This window comes from Marmota monax, unplaced genomic scaffold (assembly GCF_021218885.2).
Source record: "Marmota monax isolate L192 unplaced genomic scaffold, Marmota_monax_Labrador192_F-V1.1 WCK01_AAM20220418_F8-fsc00088, whole genome shotgun sequence".
NCBI lineage: Eukaryota > Metazoa > Chordata > Mammalia > Rodentia > Sciuridae > Marmota > Marmota monax.
The window spans coordinates 3,884,123-3,898,343 of record NW_026694492.1 but is presented as its reverse complement, the minus strand read 5'-3'; the positions used below and the strand labels follow the sequence as shown (position 1 = coordinate 3,898,343).

Sequence of the window (14,221 nt, the reverse complement as noted above, 5' to 3'; positions counted from 1 at the left end):
TGGCTCAGCTGTCAGCCCTGCATCTTGTACACACCATCTCAGGACTCCACTTATTTTCTTCTTTATTCCTCATCATAGTGAACATTTGCTTTGACAACACAAAATTAAAGAACATGCATAACATGCCAAGATCTACACTGTCAAATATCACGTCTAAAGAGCAGCAAATAACGGAGGACCTCACATCACTGTTAGCGTCCACCATGAAATTTTTTGATATCTTCCCATATTTGATTCAGTAGATATCTTCCAGAATGCATTACAAACTGGTAAGGTACTGCTTGCAGTTAATCTGCATAAAACTTACATTATTTCCAATAAATTCAATTGCATCTCTACTTAATCATGTTTGTTATATCTAACTGAATCAAGTTTTTTGTTTACTTTCTTAATTTTAAGAAACAGGGAACTGAATTGCTGATATATTTTATGAACCATAATAGGTTTAAAGTTTTTCCCCTCAGTTTTCTGAAACCCTCCTTTTCCCTCTGTATGTCACCATCCATTTTTATTTCAACAGCTTTCTCTCTAGAGATTTGGAAAATATATGTACATCTCTTCATGAAAAAATTCCATGAATTTTTCCCATTTAATAATTTATTGATATGAAGGACTCAAGCCTTACTATAAACATCTAAAACAATTACTAACAATACGGAGTTATGAGATAGCCATAGATACTTCTCTTTATAAAGTTTCACAAGAGTTAGATTAATGACCATGTTTGGAAAATCAGTACACATTAACCTCAAGAATTTGGGCAATTGATGGGCGTGGTGGTGCACGCCTGTGATTCCTGCAGCTCAGGAGGCTGAGGCAGGAGGATCTCAAGTTCAAAGACAGCTTCAGCAATAGCAAGGCGCTAAGCAACTCAGTGAGACCCTGTCTTTAAATAAAATACAAAAAAGGGCTGGGAATATGGCTGAGTAGTTGAGTGCCCCTGAGTTCAATCCCTGGTACCCCCCCCCAAAAAAAGAATTTGAATTTGGACAATCAATCTATGAAATGCATGTGGAGAGGTTTAAGTAAGTTGATAAGTCTTTGCTAATCTTTGGTTTTTTTTCCCTTGTTATTTGAGCCTATATTCTATACCTTTCTCAGCATCACATCAGAAAATTATTAGCATCAGTGGTAGGACAAATTAATAAATAAAATAGATGTGGATATTTAAAAGTCAGGCCTTGGAGGGTGATATTTCAGGTAGATAATTAATAATAATAATAATTGCATAATTAGTAAGATATTTGTACTTATCATTATGTTCCTAACTGGGACACAGGTTCGAGACTACAGCCTTCCTCAATTTTCTGGGCTGCACCACGGAGGCTCTGCAGGTGGTAGGCCAAGGACAGCTGCCTCTTTTTACAGTGGTTTTGGAGGTCCCAAACAGCAGCCTGCTCAAACACACCCTTCCTCCAACTTTCCAGAGAATGAGGTGTTTCTACCATTAGAATAATTTCATCTGAAGCTCTTTGGAATGTAAATGCAAGCCTAATATGCGTAAATTACAAGAGTAAATTCTTGTCTTTCACATTATTTATGGTCTACAAAGTTGCTTCAAACATGAAATTAGCTAAGACAGAGTCCGTGTTATAGAGGAAACACAGGATTAGTTCCCACCCGCCTCTGGTCAGGACATTTTCATTATGGGGTCACTACATCACCTTGTTTAATATGACACCTTATTCAACATGTGTTTGATTGGCACAGGAAACAGAAGAGATAAGTACAAATTCATTCCTGACGCTATTTTCCAATAACTTTAAATGTAAGTTCTTTTTAGAGTAAGTTAGAAGCATCATCACTTTTTGATGTTTGCCCACCCACCTCTGGTACCAGGATGGAACCCAGGGCCAAGAATTTACTCTATTTACTTCCTCCCGTGGAAAGACTGGTGGTAATTTAACCTTAGAGATAAAAATGCAGTCAAGCACCTAAAGAAAGAGTAAAATCAAGCAGGAGCTGAGCCTTGTGGTCCAGAGAGAGAGAAGGTAGTTTCACCTGAGAACCTTTGACGTTTATTACATTTGAACCAAACCTGAATTCTAAGCTTTCAGGGAATAGAGGTTTAAAAAAAAAAAAGGATAGAAAGGCAAGTACTCTGCCTCTGAGACCCATCGCTGGAATTTACAAGCATCTTTTAAATGTACGGCAGTTTACCAGTGCTAATAATAATAATAATAATAATAATGTTTTATTGAAAATAAACATTATCACCACCCAGCTTCAACAATACAACTCTACAGGGCAGTAACTCATTTTTATGCCTTCCTGAAATAAAATTTCCCAGAGAAATTCTTACTGCAAACTCTATAGTTAGGTTATGGTAACCACTGACTATTGTACAAATGAACTTGAAGAACAGTGACTCTCTTTATAGAGGTTTAATGTCTGTTCATTAAAAGACATGGAAACAAGAGTACATGAATTCACAATACAGTTTTGTCTGAAACTAGTAAATCTAAGGCAAAATTATTAGTTGCAGCACCTAGCAATCTAAGGATATTTGTTAAACATTTTGCTCTTGAGAGTAAAGATAGATAAAACCTGATGGCAATGGCTATAAAATATATTTTTGTTAACGTTTTGATTTCTGCTTTGATGCACACGAAAAAGATTTCTACCTATCCTAATGAAATGTATGGCTAAATTCTTCGTCTTACTTGATATCATCGTCTAAATTCTGAGGAACGTGAAAATGTCCTGAAAAAAACAGGTTATGCTCAAAGATTAGGTGAAACTATCCCAACTTCGTTTCACACATACAGCTTTACAGAAATCTTTTTCTAAAAAAAGTAATTCAAGCCAGGCACAGGGCGCACGCCTGTAATCCCAGCGGCTTGGGGAGGCTGAAGCATGAGGATCGTTGAGTTCAAAACCAGCCTCAGCAAAAGCGAGGTGCTAAGCAACTCAGTGAGACCCTGTCTCTAAATAAAATATATGGCTGGGGATGTGGCTCAGTGGTAAAGTGCCCCTGAGTTCAATCCCTGGTACCAAAAAAAAAAAAAAAATCAAAAATTTGTTACCTTGAAATGAAACTGAAATTATTTCAGTGCATTGGATCAAGTGCCCTGGTGGTTCTGCAAAGAAAACCCTGTAACATCTCCAAGAATTTCAAGTTACCTAGACCCAGGTTTCCCTTATGGCAGAGGAAGCAAGAAACAAAAGAAGTGAGATAATCATTTATGCACCATTTTGTACATTTCACCATCTTGCAATTGAGTTTTACTTGGAGATAAGTACATGAAGAAAACTAGGACCAAATAAAAATTTAAGAAGGAAGAAAGAAAGGAATGAAGGATGGCAGGCAGGGAGGGAGGGACCCAGAACCAAATTTCCCCCTGATCACCTATTTTGTTTTGTTTCTGAGCTACTGTTTACATAGCAGTCTTCTCCCATGACACATCTGACCCAACTTTTTCCTCCACATATTCAAATATCTTCTTGTGGTGGACGTGGGACACCAGTCTACTTACTCTAACCAATAAGGGTATGTTTTTGTCCTTTAGCAAAAGTCGAGCTCTTTTCTCTTTATAATTCCTTGATTTGGGAACCATTTTATTCTGTGTAATAAGCCTGTTTTTCTAGGTTGGTAGCCTGGAAATAGGACCTCATCATGTATTGTTGTTTATTTCTAAAGATAACTACTCACAGGGCAAAAAATTACACTCTGATTACTCTAAAATTACCAAGGCACAATCAACCCAGAGATCTTCAGCTAATGGCTGGGAAGTCAGCCATTTAGTTTGTAACTGTGACATGTATGCAGAGCCTACTTTTATTTATAAACCCACCCCTTATTCTTATCTAGTTAGGCTCAGGGGGAAAAAAATCCACTCTTCAAGCTGGTTGAGCACTGAAAGCAGACCAAAGGCCCTTTCTGCAAGAAGGGATAGTGCCCTCATTTTCAGAACTGGGGGTCCAAACTGTTGAACCCTAGGTCCATTGATGTATTGGAAGATTTGAAGTGAAGGCAAATTCCAGGTCATAGTGGTGCCCTCCACATAGACCACATTAGCTTTGACTGATCAAGTTCCTGTTGCCCCGAAATATTTCCTTAAAACTCCATTTTTAAGCCTGGGACTTCCATGATTTAGGCACATCTTGGAAGTTTTACTGCCTGTAAATAAGCAAATATGCTTGTTAGGACGTGCAATCGATAAGCTGTTTCAGCCACAGGTACTTTAGCAGAAATCAACTAATCAGAAAGATTGGTCCACAAGTCATTAATTCCTCAGCTTGGGAGTGACAAATGCCACTAAGCAATGTAGAACAATATCAAAAGAAAGAAAGACAGGCTCCGAGTAAAAAGTTCCATTGGAGATCAATTTTACACATGATTTGTATTAAAAAGTAAGTTCTTTACTCCATCCTCAAAGAATGTTTAAAGATGAAAGACTCAAGGAGAGAATTTTACCTGCATGGTAAAGCTAACATGTAATAAGATTATTTACCCAGAGAGTAGTTCAGGGGCCCTCGAGCATGCTTAGCCTTACAAAAAGCTTCATTATTCCCAATTAAGTAGGAGAAGCTGAGGACATATTATTTCTCTAAAAAGTCTGCTAATAGACATCTTTTGTTTCTTCCTTAACAACATTTCATGTCAAAAGTAAATATTGTTAAGAATGTCATGGATTTATATATTTATATGTAGACATTGCTCTTATATAAATGTATATCACTGGGATTGATATCATAAAATTATTCACTCCTCTCTTTAATTCTAGTATCAATTCATTTCAGACTCAAGTAAACAGGTAATTTTAAGGTCACAGTAATCAAGTGGTATTTTCTGCTTAGAAAAGAAAAAAAATATTATTCAACATCCAGTCCACTCAGTAGATTTTTCTTTACTGGTGGTGGATTTGAGGTCTGCTCTCATTAGCTGGTGGTGCTAGATGATACTATCAAACCAAGAAAAAGGCCCTTAATAGATTTTTAAAAAATTTCCTTCTGTTTCTATATCCCCTTTTTCCTGGAACCTTGTGGTTTGGAGAAGACCCACCATTTACATCATCTAGTTCAGTTTTGCCTTTAAATCATTTCTTGAGCCAATTCTTAGGAATTGTGTTAAATAAAATGGAATTCAGAAAGATTATGTCTAGCAGGGGAGGAATATTTATTTTCTTTAACCTTCTTTTACCTTTTACATACTTTGCAGGTATATTATAGAAAAGCCCTGAAATCTTCACAAGTTTTATGGCAAAAATGACTCCAAAGGGAAAGCAGTAGTAAGAACAAATAGAACTTGCAAAACGGTGCCCTTTAAAACCCAGATTATCAAACTTTTGATGTCCTTCCACAACAGTGAAGATTTGAAAACTGTCATGCGTGATGGATGCTTGCTTTAGGTTTTCAAAGCTGAAAATGATGATGCTCATTGTCAGGTCTTTAATCAAGGGCTCAACATCAACACAGCTTTCCACACTTGATGACCATGCCCAACAGTGACCCTTTAAAGAGGCTCAGGAACATTTATCAAAGTTGTGGAAGAATGTTTCCTCTGCAGGAATTATGGTTTGTGCCCATTTTGTCATATTTATTGTTAGTTTCATACAGGGCCACACACTTTACAAAACAAGAAATTTGAGCCCATAATGTCATGTCAGCTTACCTGTACTCAAAATTCAAACAATACACACACACACACACACTCACATATGCACAACACACACTCATACACACTACACACACACACACACACACACACATCTTTCCCAAATTTTGATGAATTTACAGTTGGGTTAAATTGAGAAGACTCACAGTTGGATAACAACTTAGAGAAAAACATAAGCAACCAAATGCTAGAGGGAAAAAAAGAATAGAAGGATTAAAATCAACTGGGTTCTAATCAGAAGTCTTGAGTGGGATATTTGTAGAGAGGAGTAGTGTATCTAACTCATACATGAGTCATTGAGGGTTTTTTGTTTTGTTTTGTTTTGTTTTATTTTTTAGGATTTTGCTTTTCTGTCTATAATAAGAACAAATAACTGGGCTCCTGGCAAATTACAAGGAGATTTCATGAAAAACAGTTATTTAGAATTAAATGTCTCAACTGATGCATACTTAACCTTTGCATACCTGAAATCCAAGTAACACAGAGAGCATATAAATTGGACAAGCAGACACACAGTATGTTCTCAGAGTAATTATTTAATATTCACAAATATTTATGATGGAGAGTGAGAAGCAGCCAGATGGCTATGCAAAGAGTTACTGTAAACAGAATGTTTTCCAAACTTTTTTTCAAATAGCCAACTGGAAAGAGTATTAACAGGGAGATGAAGATGGGTGAGGAAAGGAAAGTAGGGAAAGAGAACAACATCCTTGAACTTGATTAATCGTTTGTCATTCTACTTTTTTTTTAACAAATCAAGCATTTGATGATATTATACATATTACTTATCCTACAATATAATTATTACTACAGAATTATTATTTTAATTCTTTTTGCATGTCAAGATATGTTTTGTTTTGCTTTAGTAGGTAGGTCTTGAGGTTAAAATTTTCATAAACTTAGTCACAGCAGAGCTAGAAAAAAGCTATTAAGTAAAATGAAGAGTGAGAGTTAATCTACTCTTAAATTAATAGCGCTTGGGTATCAGTTACTAGGGCATGATATTAAGGAGCCTGAATCAATAGATTCAATCACTTTAGGGACCTTTTGGGTTCCCATTCTATAGTACTGGCACATATTCTAATTAACTGAGATCCGCCTTGCCTTTTACAGGGTGGGGGCTGGGTAAATATAGGTGAACAGAACGAACCACAGAAAGGCATAAATAATGCCATATTCATATCAAAGAACTACAGGCTAAATCATCGTGTCCTTCCAATTCAACAGCAACAATGATGATACTGATACATATGCATGATTATATATCTTACATTTCCCCTAACTCCTTCCAAAATGTAAATGCCATCATTAGTCAAAGCAGAGTGATGCTTACAGAGAAAAAAAAATCATTAGTCTTATGTCTACCCTCCTCCCTCTCCCCAGGGACACTGCAAGAGGTGTCATTTGGTCTCATGGATTTTAGTGATCACCTGCCACCAATAGTCCCAATCAGGATTAACTTCTTGACCTCACCTAAGAGGCCTTGGTTTCAGTGACTTTCATGCAGATATAATAGAAGGAACACAGCCACCTCGACGCGGTGTGTCTTCTCCCTCCAACTTGCTTCCCCTCCTTTATGCCTGATTTCAATTTTGGGAACCACTATTCATCTATCAATTTTATTATTTAAAATGAAACCAGTAAGTGAGACTTTATAAAATTTTCTCCTTTATCCCAATATCTGGCCAATGCCCACTCACACCCCCCCACTTTTTTTCCAACCCCTAACTGATCTTTCTACACTTTTAATTCTCTTACATTTATCTTCCTATTTATGACCACAATCCTACATTCAAATGATGAACTGAGTCTGATGGGTTACACTAAAATTACCTGCACATGTTTCTCCAGATTCTAAGCTCTTTAAGAGCGGATCCTATGTACAGCCTGAATGATTTTTTTCAGTTAAAAACTTCACACAGAGAAAAATTTCTGCTGGAGATTAAATTGCTGCTGCAAGTTTAACATAGTAACCAGGTCTTTTTACTGTAATAAATGCCACTGTTAATTTTAACTACCTTGACATTTTCCTTAAAGTTTATGCCATTCTACAAATAGTCAGAATTTATGCTCCTAAAGAATGTCAATAATTCTTGAATTTGTTATGTTTATCTTTTTCATCCAGCAACCATTTGTAACATACGTTTGCTGTGTAAAATGCCTGATTCGAAGGCAGTTTTGAGCTATTCTTAAACCCCTTTATTCCAATTCCTGTGCACTTTTTAAAAACATGATTCCTGAAAAATAGGATAAAAAAATGTTTCTACCTATTGTATAATATGGTGGTGCAAACAATACATCTTTCTTTAGATATATGGGCAACATGTATGAGTTTCAAATGTTCCCTTTCTATTTTCAATTAGTTCTCTGTTCTCAAGGTGCCAAGCCTTGCTCCTTAGGTGTCTGAATATCCACCCATCTGATTTTAAGAATCAACCCTTCTGTTCCAGGCTGCTTATGCTATACCTCAAAGCTATACCTTCACTCAAATCGCTCTAATCACACACCTTCCAGGAACTGAAGATTGGGGAACTATCTTTTGAGTCTCTGGCTTCATGCACTGGGTCTACTTTAAAAGTCAAAGCATCTGGAAAAGATGAGTGCTATAAAGAGTCAGCACCACGAGCTTGATTAGAAATACCGTTGGGAACTAGAAAGCACATTATAATACAGAGGAAATTCAGATAACAACTACTCAGTTGTTATCATAGAATCATTTTACAGAAAAAACCACAAGATAGAATTCAAGACCTTCCCAAGAGCTCATGCAGGAAACAGATGCCACCAAGGCTTTTCGAGTCTGCAGAGGGGACTAGGTCTGCAGGCTGCTGTTACTCTCTCTACTGGAGGAAGGACCAAACTTACTGGACAAGGTCCTCGTGCTCCGTCTTTCACCTTGCCCTTTAAAATCAAGATACACTCTTTATAACCTCAGATGGAATGAATTCTTATCAGTTCTGTGAACACTGGGGACAGGGAGAGGGTACTCCAATTAAGGACATCAGAAGCCCTACTCACCGAGTTACATTTTCTACTTTTGTTTGCTTGGTTATCCTAGCAGCTAAGTGGAAAATTAAAATCAAACAAGGGAGATGCAGGGAGACTGTGTGGGCCAACTTCGAGATAAGCAGCAGGTAACGGTGGCCCTAGCACAGTCCCAAACACAATCCAGAGCTGCTCATCCATCTTAGTGCTATCAAGGGGCGTTGATCAGCCGGCACCCCACTTCCAGCTGATGGAGTAGCAACAGGTCCCCCCATGGGGTGCCTGTCTGTTTAGCATGTGTGATTTGTTTCACCCTCAGTTACACAGTGAGAGCATCTGCATCCAGTGATCTTCCCTAAGCTATGTGTGACAGTGTGGCTTTCACTACTGTATCTAATGGAAGTGTAACCTGCAAACCTTCACAGGCAGCATTGGAGAATACAGCTGGTGTTACTAACTTTAGGGAGCTGAAGATCAAAGAGGGAGGGAGAGGGACAGCACAGGGACCTGATTTTCCACAGTTCCCACATAGTGAGTCGTGGTAGAGATCTTTAGTTCACTCCAGGAATTAAGAAATTCGCAAACTAGCTGTGACGCTCCTGCATTTTGGGGAAAACTTCTCAAATCAGAGGTGGAGCTGCTCAAGCAGGTACCTGAGTCAATATGTGGCAACCCTGGTATTAGAAAAGGATTTAATTTTTTTTAAAAGCACTGAGATGCCCAGGGGTTTTCCTCCTCCTCTTTGAAAAATCTAACTTCATTATAGATTTTTAATGTTTTGACATGCCCAGAACTATTAACTAACAGTTCATGTTATTTGTGAAAATAAGATGAACTGAGTATTGAGTGACTTTTCCAATAAACTTCTCAGGCTCTGATGATCTCTCCTAAGTTAGGCAGGGCAAATACAACATAAACCAATTTCACTTTTTCTAATTATTCTTATTCTGGTGTATCCCTCAGGTCAGATTTAATGTGCAGTTTTATTTTTTCTGAGAATGTTAAGGAAGCAACAAGAAAAGATGTTGACACTCAATTTACTATAATTAGAAATAAGTTATGTGCCACAGAAAAAACTAAAGTCTGGTAGTTTCTTTCTAAACCCCTTTAAATGAATTTTTCTTCCTTTACAGAATTTATGTGTGTGTGTGTGTGTGTGTTCATATACATGCACACACATACTCAAGTGCACACATATCTACTTATACACATAGATAGATACATCTGTATCTCTATCTAAGTGGATAGATACATAAATGGAAAGAATGAAGAAAAGAAGAAACTAAAATTGAAGAAGTGCAAGTCCCCCAGGTTTAGAATTAAACAGTAGGAATGCTAAAATAATCAGTAATTCCTTTCATTTTAGGCAGGAGAAAATCAAGATCTTAAGCAGACCGTATGTCACAGCCTTAGCTATACATTTTGCAGCACTGACAATACTGGATTAATAATAGACTACAATAATTAGTTGACATAAATCATACGAATTTATAAGCCTATATCTGTCTTCTATGAAATCACTTCCAAAATTATGTCGGTGGGTCTTAGTATTCTTGAACATAGTTTTACCAACTAAAAAATGTTGCTTTTGCTTTACTAAATCTCTTTAAACTGGCTTTTATGGCAGTTATAACATAATTTACATTGATCTCTTTTATTTCTTGTAAATAAATTTTCACTGTCAGTTCTTCACTTTTGATCTATAATAGTGATCCAATATTATACAAATTGTGTTCTTACATTTGTAGGCTGACAGCTTTGGAGGAGAGTTTGAAGGTCATGTCATTCCGTTTCCCAGTAGCAGTCATCTCACAATGCCTGTGACTAACAAGTCTTGGGTGGCTGCCCTTCTTGGTCCTCCTTGATCTGATCCCTGCAGTGACTTCTCAAGTGGTGTCTCCAACCTTACCTTGGCCCTCTCTGCCACCTGCCTTCCACTCTCTTCTCCATACTTTTCTCTCAGTCTTTGAATGTGCCCAGCTCTAAGCCAGGTTACATTCTGAACAGTGAGTTGCTTGTTGTGTGTGTGTGTGTGTGTGTTTTTTTTTTCCGATTCTTCACCTGCCTGGCACCCAGACATCCTTTAGCTCTCAGCTGAAATGCTAATTCCTCACACAAGTCCTCTTGACCACTCCCACCATTATTATTTCCCATTTAAAGAAGCTACTTGCAGCCATGAAGATCCCTTCACATTCTTGGATTTTAATTTTCCTTTAGTGTTATCTAATCCTTCAATTTTGAACACATTTTTTTACACACAAAAATAGAGGGAAGCAGAACAGTAACTGAACAAACTCACTTTCTCTTGCATGTACTCACATGATGATAAGTGACCCCTCCTTAGCCACTGCGTTGTTCTGTACAAATGCTCACAGAATCTTTGGTTCTCAGTAATGTTTTCCAAACTTCAACCCATTCTGGTTTCAGTCTTCCTTAAGCCATGCTGGGAGCTCAGCGAACACCTGTGCAAGCATTTCACCCTGTACGTTCCTATGCTGATCTGTCCTAGAAACCAGTTTTAAAAACGGATTTTATTCAAGCCTGCATGTAACCGCATGAGTTTTTCCAGTGGTCTCTCTCTTTTCCATTTCTCAGTATCTTATTTTGAGAACTCCATCCCCTTCTTATCCGAGATGCTAATGATTCCACATAGCCACACATAATCACCACGCCCCAGTCTTCACCTTGTCCTTTATCCTAGAAATGTCTGACAACACTCACCATTCTTAGAAAAAACTTCCTGGCTTGAGTTCTTGATGATATTGCCTTCTGGTAATTTACCGCCCACTTAACTGGCTTTTAAATAACTCTTCTGTGCAAGATCCCTCTCTCTAATCTCTCTCTAGGTGATATCCCCAAGACTATGGCTCTAAACAGAATCCAAAGGCAGTGGATTCTGAAATGTCTATATTCAGCTACGACTTCCTCTAAGGGCCCCAGATTCATATATGCAAAAGCTCAGTTGGATATTTCCACTTGGATCCCTAAAAATACCTCAAATGGCTGGAAACAAATTCTTCATTTCCCTTGCAAAGCTTTTCCCTACGTCTACCCATCCTAGAACATGGCTTTCCCATCTACCTAGTATCTTCACCACGCATCCTGGTGATCATTTTGACCTTTTCTTTCCATCATACTTACCCCTTAACCACTTCATTAGCAAGTCCTCTTAGCTCTTCCCTCAAATATTTTCTGAAGAAATATACTTCTCTTCTGGACTACGGTTCCCACTCTAGTCTATGCCCTTGTCCTCTCCATTCTCCTGAAATAGCCTTCTGTCTACTCTAGTCAGCACACAACCCACTGTATGTATTCAAGGAAGCAGAGAGATCTCTGCAGAAAGATCATTTCCTTAGATATGAATGCTTTCATCACACAGAAATAATGCTTGAGGTGATAGGTGGATATGCTAAATTTCCTGATTTGATCATTACACAATATACAGTTGTCCTTCGGTTTCTGGAAAGAACTGGTTCCTAGACCTCATGCATATACCAAAATCCATAGATGTTCAAGCCCCTTACAGAAAAGGGCACAGCATTTTCATAGAACCTATGCATACCCTGTAGTGTACTTGAACTCATTTCTAGATTACTTATAATGCCTAATAGAATATGAATGCTATGACAATAGTTGTTATACTACAGTGTTTAGGGACAATGTGTGTTAGTCAGCTATTTTGTAGCTATGACAAAATACCTGACGAAAACAACTCAGAGGAGGAGAGATTCATTTTTGTTTACAGTTTCAGAAGTTTCAGTCTATGGTCACTTGACTCTTATCCCTGGCCCTGTGGTGAGGAAGAACCTCACGTGGGGGTGTAGCAGTACAAAGCTGCTCACCTCATGGCAGTCCAAAAGAAAAGAGTGGGACAGTCAGGGACAAGATATAGCCCTCAAGGGACATACCCAAGGACCCACTCCCTTCAACTAGGGGTTATCTCCAACAGTTTTTATCACTGGATGAGGTCACAACCCTCAGAACCAATCAATTCCTAAAAGCTTCACCTCTGAACATTGCTGCATTGGGATGCAAGCCTCCAATAGATGAGCCTTAGGGGACATTCCTGATCCAAACCACAGCATAATGACAAGAAAAATAAGTCTGTCCATGTTCAATACAGATGTAGTTTGTTTTCAAATATTTTGATTCGCAGTTGGTTAATTATGAGGGTGCAGAACCCACCAATACAGAAGGCCAACTGTATACATATTGAACATCAAATAGTTGTACATGTCTTTGTACCCTAAAGACATGTACAATTATTGTCTGCCAATAAAAAATAAAATAAAACTCTAAAAAATAGTCACCCTCCACCCCTGGAGAATTATTTTACTCTTTCACATATTTTCCGTAACAACACTGAGACTTATAGAACCGTTTATTTGTTTAATTATTTATATCCCTGGAATGTAATTTTCACAATAGCAGAGATCCCAGTATATTTTATTAATCTACTTTATGCACAGTGCTTAGGGGAATATTCAAGTTCATAGAATACTCAATAAAGTATTTCTTAAAAAATGTTTGACAGGTTGTACCTAAAGCACAGTGTTTTTGTGTTTCCTCATTTCACCCAGGATAAAATCAAAAGCCAACATATTTTTTTATGACTTTCAAAGCCCCCATGACCTGACCCTATTACTGTCCTTCCCTCCCTTCTCCAGACCTTACCTCTCCCTTTGTCTGAGCCAGATACACAAATTTCTTGCTGTCCCTGGAAGGTGCCAGGCAACCCCTGCTTCCTATCCTTTAGTCTGGAATGTTCTTCTTCTCCCATCCACAGGGATCACTCTCTTCCTTGTTCAGATCAATACTAAAATACAAGTTCAGCGGGGCTTGCCCTGGGCACCTGATCTACCCTTCCCACACTCCTTGCCTTCTGACAGTGACAGTTGATGTGTGCCTGTCTTTCTTTAGTCTCTTTCCTTAGCACCTTTCTCTAATGCACCATCAATTTAATTGCTCATCTTATTCATTTTTTATCTCCCATGGAAAGGTAAGCTCCATAGGGTTAGGGAATGTTGTCTGTTTTGTCCACTTTTGTCCCACATGGAATCCAGAATAGTGCTTGTTGACACTATTAATAAATACGTGTTGAATAAAAGGACAATCAACTTAATATAGTTTTTTCTCAGTATATTGAGCAGTTGTTTGGTTAAAAAGACTGAACTTATTGAAGAGTTCTTTTCACCATTTGTTAAGCAGAGTGCTCTTCACATCACTGATCATCTAGCCTGTCAATTAAAGAGGACTGGGGAATAAAGGTTAATATTTGGAGAGCATGAATAATTATTGTGAAGGACCTGAAACAAACGAGGTTAGAGCCTCAATTCCGTATGTAGAGTTTGAAATAGACTTGTTATGCTCAATGATGTTGACGCTTCCTGTGTCTACAGAATAAACTTGAGCCCCACATATTCCTACTAATGAATAAAAAATCATCCCCCTTCAGCATCTATCTTTTAGAAAGTGACTTACTCTCCATCGGAAACATCTGTCTTGTCCTGTTTCTATTGTAATTGTTTTCCTGCATCTCAACATTACAATTACTTGCTTCAGAGCTGAACTGTTGGCTAACCAGCTTTGATGAGTCGACTCAAGAAACAGAATTAATCA

General features: G+C 37.9%; 1 protein-coding gene across 3 annotated transcripts in view; it reads right to left on the bottom strand.

Moving 5' to 3' along the window:
• Rab27b (RAB27B, member RAS oncogene family) overlaps positions 1-14,221 on the bottom strand; it is a 138,401-nt gene that overhangs the window by 42,693 nt on the left and 81,487 nt on the right. Inside the window, exon 1 of one of the 3 annotated variants that reach the window (XM_058571339.1) lies at positions 10,922-12,169. The exons of the other annotated variants lie outside the window; for them this stretch is intronic. Within the exon in view, the coding sequence (XP_058427322.1) occupies positions 10,922-10,923 (2 nt within the window). The 5' untranslated portion in view covers positions 10,924-12,169. Of the gene's footprint in view, positions 1-10,921; positions 12,170-14,221 lie in introns of those variants that run through there. 3 annotated transcript variants of the gene reach the window in all.